Source organism: Falco peregrinus, chromosome 2 (assembly GCF_023634155.1).
Source record: "Falco peregrinus isolate bFalPer1 chromosome 2, bFalPer1.pri, whole genome shotgun sequence".
In the NCBI taxonomy this organism is placed as follows: Eukaryota; Metazoa; Chordata; class Aves; order Falconiformes; family Falconidae; genus Falco; species Falco peregrinus.
In genome coordinates, this window is record NC_073722.1 from 123472856 (window position 1) to 123487660 (window position 14805).

General features: G+C 48.6%; 1 protein-coding gene across 1 annotated transcript in view; it reads right to left on the bottom strand.

Annotated features, from left to right (window-relative positions):
- The window catches only part of CACNG4 (calcium voltage-gated channel auxiliary subunit gamma 4), a 43467-nt gene that overhangs the window by 4560 nt on the left and 24102 nt on the right, over nucleotides 1-14805 (bottom strand). The window contains exons 2-3 of the mRNA XM_055797827.1: nucleotides 5831-5914; nucleotides 692-832 (exon numbers count right to left, since the gene is read on the bottom strand). Of these exons, the coding sequence (XP_055653802.1) occupies nucleotides 692-832; nucleotides 5831-5914 (225 nt within the window). The remainder of the gene's footprint in view (nucleotides 1-691; nucleotides 833-5830; nucleotides 5915-14805) is intronic.

Consider the following 14805-nt stretch of genomic DNA (forward strand, 5'->3'; position numbering starts at 1 on the left):
TCGTTCATTCTTGAAAAACAAAGAACAGATCCACATCCGGGTCACGTATGCTCACATGGATCCCAAAATATCCAGCAGGATTTGTTCCCTTCATTGCCACAGCGGGAAAGAAGTATTATATGGGAGCTCGCTAACATTGTTAGTGGGCTTCTAACATTCAGGATAATAATAAAAATAAATACATTTTGAGCTCAGGGCTATGGCTGTTCACCTTGATCAAGATAAGTTCTCATCCACCTTACTGAATTTTCATCTAAATGCAGCATGCTTAATCTCGGCTTCAGGGAAAGCTATTGACAATGTGGCTGACTCTTTCAGATGTTTCTAGTGTGAAAAACGGGCTCACCTATAACAGGTGAATTTTTTTCTGCCATCGTATAAAAGAAAAGGGCCCTGGATGTAAGAGATGCCTGATTCATCTAATGTTTAATACATTTTAAACAGTGTAAAACCTGCTTGTTACTGAATTTAGCTTCCTGGTTTTCAGGAAAACCGAAAGCTTTTCTAGAATATACTTATTGTAGAGCTTCAAAATCCTATTTTTCTCTTGAGAAATTTGCTTAGTGTGTTGTTGCTCATGCCCTCGATCCAGGAAAGGGGTAAGGCACAGAGCTGCCGACAGGCTTAGCCGCCCTTCTTTCCAGTTTAGAAAGGCAGCACTTCCGAAGGACTCAGTTTAAGGAGAACATACCTGCTGCAACAAAGAGAATCCCAGCGCTGAGAATAATGTTGTTTTTGCTGTTGTAAATCCTTCCTGCTCCGACACAGAGTCCTCCCAGCAACAGCAATATTGTGCTTAGGATGGGGAACACACTGGAGGCACGGACAATGCCTGGAGGGAGAGCCCAGACAGACAGGAATCATTTCAGATGCTCCTTGGGTGCAAGGGTTTGTAACTGCCAGAGTACCACATCTCAACTCCCCCCCCCCCCCCCCCCCCCCCCCCCGGGCTTTTGCTGGAATGATCACTGATTCTGCATCTCTGGGCACGTTTTTGGGAGCCAAGGCCACGCGTAGGCAGCCAGTGGGACACTGACACTCTTAACTAAGTTCACTAATTTGAGCCTTCTCCTAGGAAGCCCAGCGTTGTTGCCATCAGCTGATGCCACCGCGTACGGAACGCTTCTGGCAGAGCATGCGGGAAGTGACAGCAAGATCCAGCATCACGCGGGGAACAGCAGTGAAAAATTCATGAGCTGGCTATGAACCCTGCAACGTGGGGGGATGGCCTGAGTGGGGGGACCGGCTCCTCCACACGTGCACAAGGTGAGCAAATTACACCTTGGGAAGCCCGCGGCATCCGCGTTCCTGGGGAGCGCAGCTAATAACCCCTTTTTCTTTTGATGAATATTAAGGACATTGAAACCTTTCCGATTTCTGAGGAAGAAATTTTAACAAGCGCATCTCGGATGTTTGTGTTTAGCTTCCTGACAGCTAAGTAGAGTCATTTAAGATTCTGTATGCTTTAGTCCATTCACCAGTGTGGGCTATAAATTCCCTGAAAAAAAACCAACCAACAACCACCACTTCAAGCTGGCTTCCCGAGTCAGGTCACCCCAAGAGTAAGCAGCAATCAAAAGGGAAGTGGCAGTAAGGGAGTGAAAGGGCTGAGAAAAAATAAACAAGCACAAGAAGAGAGATGCCTGTACTATAAAAACCGAAGGGGTAAACCCTGGCAGGCATTCCAGAGAGGCAGAGTGAGGAACGGAGTGATGTTGTTATAGCCAGTGGATTTTTTTGGAAGAAGGGGAGATAAGGTGCTTTGGAAAACAGGCTTGCCCTGGGGCGGGGGGCCGTGGCAAGGCAAAGGCGCAGGGGGCAGCCCAGGAGGGTGAGTGGGTGCCAGGCCACGGGGAAGCCCGAAGAGGTGCCCCCCCCGCCCCCCAGCACACGGGGGGGCTGAGCGCAGGGAGAGGAGAAACCCACCATCTGGCCCGACTGCTGATGCGGTGCCGGCAGCACCGCGGTCCCTCCCGGGTGCCATCCTCCTGGCTGACACGCACAGCGAGCGGCGCCTGCTTCCCGAGGAGAAACAGCCAGATGTTCCAGCTGATGCTTTCTCATTTTACTTTTGATGGCTGTGGCGTTCCCAACTTAGTGAATCGCTTCCTAACGATTCCCCTGGTAACTGGTGGCAAAACTCTGCTGACTGCAAGAGGGACAGGACTGGGCATTTCGTAACGGCATTGCAAAGCCCCCAGGAGCCCCCGCTATGGGCCCAGCTTCATTAGGATGGTGCAAATGTAAAATAAAAAAAGACAGTCCCTGCTTGGGAGGCTTATGCCTGTATCGATTTGAAACAGCGAGAAAAGTCCGTCTCCTACCAAAAACTAGCAACGCCGCTGCATGTGTCCTTTACAGACGGGGCATTTTCTGGCTGGATCTAAACCCAATTCAGACAGACGCATTACTATTCAGACAGCGTCTTGCAGGAATTGGCAAATCCAAGTAGTGAGGGTGCAATGTCTTTAATCAAAAGCCCACGGGGTGCTGAGAGCCCGTGCTGTTGTCCTGGGTGTACCCACGTGTGTGGGATGAAGTAACAGTACTTCGACTTTTGGGTCAGTTTTTAGAGTCAATTAATTATTAAAACAAGATTCAGCATCTGTCTCTGGGCTGCTGGATGCGGAGGCACCCCAAATCCTCATCTGTCTGTTAGTGTCCTGGCAAAAGGCAGCACGGGCTTAAAATCTACCGTGGCCCACCCTTTCTGGTTGTGTCCTGTATTTTACGGCCATCCTATTTATAATGATTTCAATTAAATCAAAGATCTTTCCTAAAGTGCTTCAGTGATACCATCGGAAGGATCTTCCCAGACACACCAAGTATAGAGGGTGGGTTGTTCTACTTGTAGCAATAATCTCCAGAGAGAATTTTTCTGTAGGAGGTAATTAATGTGAAGAGAAACAAAACACACAGTGTTCTCTTCCTGTAAAACTCTACAGTATATTTTTTGATACAACATACACTTTTAGCTCTGAAATTTAAAAGGATGCTCATAGGTACCATGTAGAATTTACATATGTCTCCTGATAGTGGTAATAAAATGGCAGCACATCAAAAAACATTAGGGCAATCTGGATTTTGCTTTCTCCCCTGCTTTTTTTTTTTTTTTTTTTTTTTTCTTGTTTACCGTCCTGTCTGTTTGCATCGGCTGCTCTGCACCGCTATGCGTTGTGACACCTCCTTCGGTGAACCGCCGCAGCGCACCATGCTGCTGCTCCCCACGGGGCTCTGCACCCCAGTGTGCTGCTTGTGCTTTTTTTCTTCTCCGAAAGGCAGGAGCCAAGCCAACGGCTTTAAAAAGGGGACGCTACAGCACGCAGGGAAGAAGTGCGTGAAGGTGTAGACACGCCCGAGGTGCCCAGTCCCCCTCCTCATGGCTGTGCTTCTGCACCGCAGCAGAGCCCTGCCATCCTCACGCAGGCAGCGAGGATGAGTATGGTTGAAATCCCCCCTTCTGCCAAGGGGGGGGTGGATGTGCTTCGTGCTGGCTCGGGGCAGCTTGGGGGGCGGCTGCAGAATGGCAGGAGCGGAGGGAAGCCAGGGCACATGCGTGGGTGGCAGCCCCGGGGACGTGTGGGCTTCCCATGCACGGCAGCGATCCCGCGGTCACTTGCTGGGGCTCTGCACAGACATGGGAAGGGCAGCGAGTCAGGCACGCAGGTCGGCGTGTGTGGTCACGGGGATGGTCCCCTAGGAGGGTCTTGTTTGAGCTCCTCTGCAGGCGTGCGCTGGCACTGTGGCTGTTGCTTGCTTGGTTTCACAGGGAGCAGCCTCAATGCCAACAGGGCAAAATCCAAACTCCTGCTCCTACCTCATCCCAGACCCAATTCTCCTAAACCCAGTCTTTTTTTCACTGAATTCAACAGGGTTTTGAACCATCGATTCTGTTAGAACCACCACGTTTACGTTTATCTGAAGCCTGTGTCAGACTGGCCCCTGTGGAGCAGGCTGAGACCACTCGTACTGCTCTTTCAGAAGATGCACACAGCGTTGGTCGCTTGTCTATGCCAGACAGGTGAAATAAGGGTTACGCCCGACGTGGCCCTCTGAGAAACTTGTGCCCAGAAATGGCTAAAAAGCACAGTGAGTGACAGAAACAGCCGATTGCAAAGGTGTTGCACAGAGGGCAACACTGGGACGGAAGGGCTCACGTCTCTGGAACAGGATGCAGATACCCTCTTGCCTTAGACAATGATTCGGTCCCCATTACATATAGGGATGAGCTCATCTCCCCTGGATTTAGGTCACAACCTTTCAGTAATCTCTAAATCAACCGTATGCATTTTAAGTGGAGCCGCAGGTTTTTTTTACGAAGGTTAAAGTGAAGGAGTCCTGTTTGTGCCGAGTGCGGGAGAACGAGCTCTCCTCTGCTGGGGGAGCGGCTCCAGGCCGATTCTGCGGAACACATAAAGGTTGGACCAACTGGTTCTTAACATCTGTACTTAGTCCCCTTTGAAAAAGCTTTTAGGAACACCCATCACAAGTAGCCTTGCAAACAATTCACCAAGCTCTTGCCTTACTGCGGAGCCCGAGACTGTCTTCTCCCTTCTCTCCAAGCGCTTTTATCAAGATGCTACTTAATTCCTCTTTCCTTTACAGTCCTTTTGCTAATGACGTTTGTTTCCTAAAGCTGACTTGGCATCAATTTAACATTAGTTCCAAGGCTTTGTATGAAAGATAAATGCAGCTGTGCTCACACTCTGCTCGCCCGCCTGCGCCTGAGCACTGAAATCACGTCACCCGAGCGCTGTGACTGATCTGAATTGACAAGAGTAAAGATGAAAAAAAAGCTGGGTTTTCTGGTAAAACATACTTTTCGTAAATTTTGTTTCTCTCTTCTTGTCTTAACAACTGGAAGTTGTTTTCCAGTAGTGAGCAGAAGGGCAGAGCGGTTCTCTGAGTGGTGTTTCAGGTAATTAACAGCAGTGTAATTGAGAAGTGTTTTGCCTCGCCGGGGGTTTCAGCCAGCAGCGTCACTCGCTGCTCCCTGAAGGTTTCCCAGCACCTTGTGAACTGCGGTTCCTTCTCTGGTAAAGGGCACTGCTTTCAGCTTGGCTGCTCAGAATGTTCAAAAGCAACAGCTAGGCAAGGTGTCCTCTGGGGAAGGGGAAATCTGCCTCAAACTTTGCAGGATTCATGAGGTTTCACGCTTGAGTTCCGAAACTTCCCATCAGCTGAGCGAACGCTCATCTGGAGGAGATGAAACCCTTGCCCTTCTTTTGAGCAACTGGGCTGGGGTACGGAACGACTTCTGTGGCTGGTTGCAGGCCAGCCCAGAGCAGCAATGGCTGGCTGGCCACGCAGGGAAGCCACAGCCTGTGTTTTGCTGAGATTTTGCTGTTAGCTGCAGAAATTTCAGCTTCCTTCCTACAGTGCAGCAATTTCACTGCAGGGGGAGGTGGCTCGGCAGCTGCAAAGGATGAGGCTTGCATAAGGGTTGAGTTTAAGCATTAGGAAAAGCTTCCTAACGGGCTGGAACCCACTCCTCAAACCTGCTTTGATGCACTTATCAGATAAATACACCTTCGCCCATCCGGGAATAATAGCTGTAGTTTTCATTTGGAAATTTTCCATATAATGTTTAAAGAGTAACACGGGTGTCCCCCTGGCTGAAGAAAACCCTTGAAACGGGGGTCCCCAAGGGTCACAACTGCACCATCCGCAGCGTGAACTGGACATACATCACCACTGCTCTGTGCCACCCAGTTTGGGCCAGTCTCTTGCCATGAATAAGACCTGGGTGGCACTCTACAGTAGAGGCACCCAGGGAATTCCCTCTGGCCTGCCTGGTAAACCTGTGCATTAGGGGTTACTGTTCACTTACGGAGAAGGTATTCTGAGCTGTCGTGGTCATAGTCATTATCTTCAGGGAAGTGGTTGATTCGGAAGCAATGTCCTTTGTAGATTCCTAAATGAAAACAAAGCAAACATGACACATAAGGAACAGAACCAGGTAGATGCGCTTCTGCCAGCTCTGTTTTATTTCCTTTCCCTCCCAGGCTGTTTAAGTAAATTATTTGTCTGTAGTGTTGGTCACTGGGGTTTTTTATGCCATCGAGAAACCACCTCTAAGGTCACGAATCTGGGGCAGATTGGGCTGAAGGCCAGCTGAAGGAAGGGAGAGCCAGGATTCCTGGGCTCTTTTCGCCAGTCTGCCACTAATACAGTTCTCCTGAGTTTTTTTAACCTCTCTGTGCTTTACTTTATCAATGCCGTGCTTATCTTACAAACATACTGAATTCACAAAGCTGCTTTTTGTGCCTGGAGCGACTGTCACTCTGGGTCCCTGCTCTGTGGCGGGGGCTCCGTGGCAAAGCCAGGTGCCAATCCAGCACCCATCACCCCTCCCGTCTCATCCCGAGGGGAGTGCTGGCTTCCCTTATCAGAGCCGGTAGATGCTGAACAGTCTGAGGCCTCTTCAGGTACTCTCTAGGCTTTGGAAAACAAGTCCATAAATCTCCTCCTGCTGCAATTTAAAGCCACATGTCCCCCTCAAGGTTGGCTCGGCTTTTAATGGCATATTTGTTTAGTTAACCGGGAGCCTGTGCAGTAAGTCAGGGTGCGAGTGTGCGCTCCTGATACCTGCAGGAACAACGCCAGAGGGGGCGAGGTGAATCCCTCGGTCGACCAAACAAGATGAGGTTCGGCACTTTGTCCATCTGCATAAAGCTTTAATTAGTATTTTGTATTATCTTCTACGATGGTTATCCATAGCCACATCCAGGCTCGGCTGCAGCTGGGGAGGTGCTGCATGGCGAGCTGCACGGGGACCTCCCCAGAGAGCGTACTGCAGGAGCGAAGCCCTGAGGTGCGACTCTGCCTTGGTGCTTTCATTATTCATTAACCAGCGCTTTCATGCTCAGGAGCATCCATCACCCAGGATGAGTTATCCTCTGCACAGGAGCTGCGGTGCTTACAGCTCGAGCTGGCAGAAGGATTTAAACCCCACCAGTTAATACTGCTTTAACAGAAGCACAGCTGCAGTCTGTAGGATATAAATGTGGATTTATTTCACTACCTATTACCGATGATTACAAAGATCTCAAAAGAATTACTAATCCGGAGGATTTAAATTGCACCCTGTGAGTGTCAACTGCAGGTTTGCTACTGTGCGTTTAATTCCTCCAGTAAATGATGTATCTACTCTAATTGCGGTAACGGCTCAGGCTTTCTCAGCACAGCACTTCAAAGGCTGTGAACAAGAAAGTGGCTGATGCCACATCTGGAGGTGACACACCTGTCCTGCCTGCCAGGTGACGGGAGCGCTTCAGCTGGGACTGCTCCTGCTAAGCACCTCTGCCCATGCCTCCCTCTGTTTGCCATCAGCTGGCTTGTTGCTCCTGATGGCTCTCCAGCAGGGCTATCCAAAATTCAGATTTTAAAGATCCCGGTGCTTATTTTTATGGCAGTTGACACAATGAAACTAATTCACTCCCAGCATAACAGGGCCTTTGAGACTGGATGGTCATTTCTTTGAGTCTCTCTGTTATGGCATGCCAGTTCAGAGGCAATACAGAGTATGATTTTTATCCTCTCCTATTGATTAAGGAAAAAGTATCAATAGTCTCCTCACCCTAATTTCCTACGGAAATAGGCTTTTCAGTGACTCTGTGCTTTTGTGCGTATAGGTGGGGCCGTCTCTCAGCCTGGATGTATTTCTGCAATAACTTTTAAGGTAGTTGGTTGAATTCATCCAGAGCTGATACAACAGCAGAAGCATCACAGGGACCTGAGCTCCCACAGCTTCCACGCAGACAGGCAGGGGCATCAGCAGAGAGCTCCATCCGTGGAAAGCTGCTCTGGGAACCTGCACGTCCACGGCGTGTGGAGGTGGGCAACAACCCAAACTGATGTCCTGCTTCCAGAGTTAAGAGACAAGCCATCTGCAGGGCTGGAATGCTCCCCAGCCTCTTGTGTCTGCAGCACTGATGGACTGATGGAGGGGTCTGACCCCTGTAGAATGGCCTTACATTATCCAGCCTCAGCAGGAGCTTCCCTGAGGCCACGCAGCCATCCCCTCGCCATCCCTTCCACTGCAGGGCTGCCAGGCTGCGGCAGGACGGGGCGTGCCGGCACGAGCAGCGCCTGCGCTCTTCCTCTGCTATGGCTGGGACCTGCAGCTCCTGCTGCTTAGATCTGGAACCTTCCACACGAGAGAGTATTAGCAAGTCCAGCAGAGGCAAAAAAAAAGAGGATAATTAGTCCCAAACAGAAAATTCTAGGTAAGCTTGAGAGTTCCTTTCTATTTCCAGTTTTTAGGAATTCCGAGATTGGTCATTCTGGCCAACTTTTTATAGAAATAGCAAATGACTGTGAAATTTGGACCTGTACCAAAGCCTGGGAACCCAAAATATTCTTCCCAGTATTTCTGCTGTACTTCAGAGCACAGATATTGGTTCAGGGTCCTCTCTAGTGCCTACAGGATTTGATAGCCGCTAACAGCAGCAGGCTGGATAAATGTTTTCCATAAACTTCACAGGTGTATCATAACTCAGCAGCAGCTTATTAAACTCTCAGTGAAGCCTGAAGTTGCTATCAAGAACTCTGGTGATCTGCCGGGTACTGAGGGCTCTTTTAACCCACAATGTATCAGAAACAAAATATTGCCAGGAAATGTAACAATACCTTTTTTATTGCATAATGACGGACTTCAAAACTCAGATTTGGGAAAAACTAACACTAGCTGGGTAGAAGCTACCGAAGCAGTGGTCAGCTTTAAAGGCACAAAGTTTGACTTGTACTTAAGCATGAAAAAACAAAAACAAAACGAAGATTTGGTGACATACCCAGCTCCCCGCCCCAGCGTGTGAAGCAATGCAAAAGAATAAAAGCCATGAAATAGAAGAGGTGCCAGAAAAGGGAACGCCTCAATTCCATGCAGTAGCAACCACCCTGCAGCATCTGCACAGGGTCCGGACTCCTCAAAGCTCTTCTCGACGGCTTCACAAGGGGATGCCTCAAAGAAACATGCAGCCAAAGGTGGCCACTGGGCCATGCTCCAGAAGGCAGACGTGGGCCACTTCCACACCAGGATGTGATGTGGAAGAGAGACTTCCTTCTTCACTTGAGTATGGGGCTGCAGTCCCTTATACCCTTGGGAGAGGGAGATGGAATATTTATCTCCTACTGCTGTACCCACTAGAGAGAGATAAATAAACTGCAATCACTGCCTAACAGATACTAAAATATTGAGAAGTACTTCTGGATATCTCTTGAGAGTAAGCCATAATATCCCACTGAGATGCTGTGAGTATTATTCCTTTCTTTGAATGATTACTGATATGTTTTAAATGATGCTTTTAGAAATACAAATATTATAAGGCCTTTTTTCCCTCATAATAATAACATCTTTGTTCTGAATTTTGAGCTAGGACTTCAGGATCTGAGTTAATGGTAATGCAGAGGCAGATTTTTGGAAGTGTTGCTGATGGTGTTAGGACATTTTTTCCCCCCCACTGGTTACAGCGGGCATTGAAAAAGTAAAAATTGTTTCTGACTCAGTTTTACTCTATGTTCAAGGGCTTCTGTGACAAGGTTAATACTTGCCAGTCTCACTAAGTGTTGCTCAGATAACTGTAATTACAGTGTGATGTACTCAGATAATGTGATAAGGGAGGCAACTGTAGTGCCTAAGTGAAGATTAAGCTTTGTTTTGGGGTTTGAGATCTCAAAGTACATAGAGTTTTCATCAGTAAATCAAAGTAGTGATCCTAAATTCTGATGACATACTACCTTCTCCTTGCTCTTTCTCAAGCAATCCTTTAATAATCCTGCCTGTACCACTGCAGAATAGTTCGCTGAGGGGTTAGTTTTTCATGACTGAGAGCGATGGTCAGTGCTGTAGGATGCAAACACTTGTTAACTTTGTTTGTGGCCATGCACTACATGATCACGTTGTTGTTGGCTACGTCTTCCCAACAGCCGTTTCCCGTGGTTAGTATTTATCAGTGACATCATTCCCTGATGCCCTGGAAGTGTTTGCACAAATCGGCACTGGAAGAGAGAGCATTTAAATCTCGGACAATATTTGCCAAGGCAGGCTGTACTTTTCTCCCCGCCCTAATCTTGAAAGCTATATACAACAAGATCTTCCCGTAACGTTAGCGTTCAGTTGGCATTTAAAGCAGGTTTCCACCATGCAAGATGCTAGCAGCTCTGCAGCAGAGGACCCTGTCTGCGGGGGACATCCCCTTACACGAGCTTACAGGAGGCGATATCTGATAGCAGCGGTGGACATGGGGCGAGCCACCACCTCCTTCTCCATCAAAGCTTGTGCAGCGCTATTGCTCGATTAACTACTTCATCTTCCAGCCCTCTCCCCCACCCTTGTTGGTGACACTATGCAGTAAGACATCGGTTTGGGGGCTTGGTTGAGGAGCCTTTCTTGTTTTCTCATTGGACACCAGACACCTGCGACCTCCTTGGATCAAACTCATCCCTGCCAACGTGCCGCATTCTTGTAGCTCTTGAGCAGCTACGGATACCTTGTGTGCACACATGCACGCTATTAATAGAGTGGAGCAGGGTTTTCTCCTGCGGGGGTTATACGGATGGAATGAGTGCTACGAATGTCAGCGGCAGAAGTGGTCGTACGGCTACAGCAGTTACCTGCAGGCAGGTAAACATGCCCCATAATTGTCTAGCCTCAAATCCTCCAACCAGCTGATTTCTTTCTGGCAAATGTGGGTCTTCTGGGATGAAGATGTGGAAGGAAATGATTTTCAAGATCATTTGACAGTAAGTGCTTGCAGGTACAGGGAATACAAGTTGCAAGGAGCTGCCTGTATATTAAACATGAGACAATTAGTAAGGAACCACGGGAAACGTGGCCTGATGCTTCCACTCATTGCACCTATTCTGTGATTAAATGCTGTGCTTCAGTTCCAGCGCAACCGTTAGCCCGATTTACCACTACCCTTGGATATCTGAATGTTTAAATGACAAATTTTCAGAATATATCAGCACAGGGAAGGCTGACTGACAGATAGCATCACAGACAACAAGAGAAGTGTGACATGCAGAGCAGGGCTGTGGTAACAGCAGTTATCTGAACACAGTGTCCATCCGAGCATGGCGTGTGGGACAGGGTTTCCTTAATGGCATGGCTTTGCGCTTCCCTTATTTATAGTAAGTGAGGGTGTGCCAGCGCCGGACTGTGCCAGCAGAGAAGGGAAACAGTTTGGTTTTTTTTTTTCCTTAGGAAGATTTCTCTGCTGACAAGTTCTGAAATCCTTTGCTGCGTGATTTGAGCAATAGTGAGCAAAGGAGATCAGACATGCCAAAAAATGTTTGTCTACGCAAAATTTAAAGCGTGGAGCCTATCTGTGCACTGCGTTCATTTCTTTGATTTTCCACTGGCACAGCTCCCCTGTCTCCTGGACTGACACACCGCAGCGAGCGCAGCCGCCCAGTTAACTTTCTTTTCTCTTCATTCCTCTCATCGCGAACTAACCCTTGAAAAGAGGAATGGGTGATGGACCTCCTCTTACTTCCAGAACCTGTTTCCTGGTGCTGATGGTTGAACAGGGACTGTTGCAGTCCTGAGCTCCCCACTCAGGCCACAAGAAATAGCATTAGGTGTTTTCATCTAACTTGGCACTTTCTACGTTAAACAGTCCTGAGCTCGATGCTTTGTCTCCTGCTGTTTGCTGAGAGTTTCACCAGCCTGTCCTTCAGTTACCTGAATGAGCACAGCCCCTGTGAGCCTCCTCCAGAGGACCTTTAATGCTGTCATTATAAAAGAAATCATGAAGTATTGATGCAGATCATGTGCAAAACGCACGCCATGTGAATCTGCTACCCCGCATTGCTGCTGTAACACCGCCTTCATCGCCACGGAGGATGGAGCCAGCAAAGAAGCCTCAGGAGGTTAAACACACGTTTATTGGGTGTCTGCTTTGAGAAAAGTTTGGCTGTTGTGAGAGCCTCACGAAGCTGGAAACTTCAAAGCAGAGGCTGTTTTTGAGATGGATGCTCTCTGACACCCCCTGAGCCCTGCCAGTCCAGGGAATATTTGTCCATATGACAGTTTGTGGTTTTGTTTCATCCCGAAGGTGAATTCAATGAAGAGCCCTGCTAGTACCTGGGGTCCTCTACAGGTGTTGAGGCAGTGAAACAATAATCGTTTATTTTTCCTTGTAAAACTCCTTTCCTCCTTCCTCCGACTTTCATCTCGTAGCTCAGATTTCACTTGTCTCTCGTCGCAGGGTGCTGAACTGCCTACTCAAGGGCCAGATCCTGATTTCAGTGCGGTGGACTCTGATCTGTCTCACCCAGTAACAGTGATCTCAGAATCTGGTCTTCTCCCTTTGCTCCCCCTCTACTTTCTGGGCAGAAAGAAAATGATTTTAAAATGTTGAAATGTATGAAATTTGCCCCACTTTCTTCCTTAGGAGCTGTCAGCTGTAACAAACCCTTTGGGTTCTTCTTTTGATCTATTTTCAATTGTCTGGTGGGCAAAGAAAAGCTCCTCCTCAGGTCTCTTATTTTCTTATCTTCTGCTGTGACGTGAATTTCCCCCCTTTCCCAGTACCCCCCCTCCGCCGCCTACAGACCCTCCGCTGCTCCCAGCTTTCTACCAGTCCCCTCAGCGCCACGTGAGTAACCACCGGTCGCTTTTACTGCCTGCTCCAGCTTACTCCTCTGTAATGTTTTTCAAGGCAAAACACCTTCGCGGTGTGTGAAACACCTCACGAGGGCTCAGAGCGCCCGGCACCAGCGGCGCCGGAGGAGACGCACACTGGAGCAGCTCGCAGCTGCTTCTGCCCACGCACTTGCAAATGAGCTTGTGCTGGCAGGGGCTCGCGCTCTGCTGTCACCCTGGCCTTTATTCTTAGCACTTGCCATTCTCTTCAAGACCAGCAAAAGCACGTTTTCTCTAGGAACAGGTCTCAGTTTATCTTGTCATTTGACATGCTCAGTCCCACCATTAACCTCGCTTCACTTCTTCTCTGGCCTTCACACAGTGGTTAACGCTCCCTCCTGTATTTATCATAGATTTTCTGTGAGAGAAGGGACTGTCTTACACCACCGCTCTCAAGTATTTGCTCTAGGACATTAGAACCCACTTTCCTCGACTTGCCTGCGCTGTGGCAGTGCCTGGTCTGATTGCCTTTGGCCCTCTGCAGCCTCTCCTCGGTGCTCCTCTACAAAGCCCTCTCTGTTGGAAGCAGAGGCAGCTCGCAGCTTCCCCTTTCACCATCTCCCCGCAGAATGAAGGTTGTGTTGCTCGACTCCTTGCATGGCTTTTTTCTGCCGTGGTCTCAGACCGTAGTGGAGCTCATGCTCTGCATTGCAGAAGAGCCACCTCCACTGACGCGAGTGCCAATTTCACAGCCGTAAAGAGCAACCAGCCAGGTTCCCGCTTGGGCAGTCTGACCTTCATGTCATGACCCACCACCCTTTTCTCTTCCAACGCTCTTGAATTCCCCGTGGCCCAGATGTGGTGCCTTAGCTGTTCTCCTCCAGTATCTGTGGATGCTCACCGCTGCCTGAAGAAGTTAGGCACATGGGAGAAGATGTATCTTGCTTCAGTGGTGAGGAAGGCTGCTGCTGGGTGGCGACTTCTAGTTTTGGCTTGAACCATTTTACTCTTCAAGCAGTATTATTTTGGCATGCTGCAATCCGGGACCTAACACCTGAATGCTGTTTTGTACAGCCTGGCAACGCATCTTCAGATTCTGGATCACCTACACCACGAGGCATCCAGGGAAATGCTCGCAGAGGCTCGGTTGGTTGTAATTCGCGTGGGCACGCACAGCCCTAGCAGCCGACCTTCTGTTTTCAGCTGGGCAAATATCATCAAAGATGTTGTGCACGTGTATTTCTGTGTAAGAAATGAACAGATGCAGAAAAGATGCTTGCCAAAGATGACTTGAAAATTCTATGACAGCCTTTTATTCCATTATAAGATTTTATTGGAGACCTTGAGTGATGTTAGAAAATCCATGGCTGCGAAACTCATTTCCCAAAGATTCACCTCACCTGCACATCTGGGAGCTAATAAAACACATCACAGTGTCTGGCTGCTGTCCTTTCAATCCTCTTCAGTCATTGCAAAACTGCTGCCAAGAGTACTAAGTGTCCTTGTGCTACCACAGTGAATACCAATGGTATCAGGGAAATGCAGGACAGCAGCGAAGCCGGTAAGAGTTGATTCTACGTTACCTGTTGTTTTGAGCTACTTAATTTCCATTTTCTTCGAATGTTCCTCTCATAAACCAGATAGATAAAAAGATAACTGAGGTTATTGAGCAACACTCCTATCCTTTTCCCACCTGCCTTTCCTCGGCCAAAGCAGATAAAATAGCGTGCTGCGTTATTCCGCCACCACGGCTCAGGCATCCCCCGTAGCCTCTCCGTGCGTTCCTACTACCATTTGCAATTTGCTCCTTATTAACCGTGTCTTCTTGTGCTGCTGCTTGGATGGCAAAGTGAGGGAAATTTTGGGGCGAGAGGTGTGTGCCTGTGGCTTGTTTTAGCCTTTCTTGTTCTCGTTTATGGAGCTTATTGAGGGAACAGCTCTGTGTTTTCTAGGAAGAAACCCTGACGCACTTCCAGCCCTGATGTTCAGTTTGCATTTTGTAAAGCATCTGCACGGGGAAATAGGGGCAATTCCTCAACCTGCCTATGACTTGATTTTTTGGGGGCAATGCTGGCGACGCTGCTCGAGGAACATTTTCAAGTCAGAGATAAGTTAGCCCTGCCACGGCGAGCGAACGTTCCCATGCCTGGCTCAGTCCCAAGAAACTGTCAGCGTTTCTAGTTGTCACGAGGTTGTTAACTCACTTCTCTGTGTCT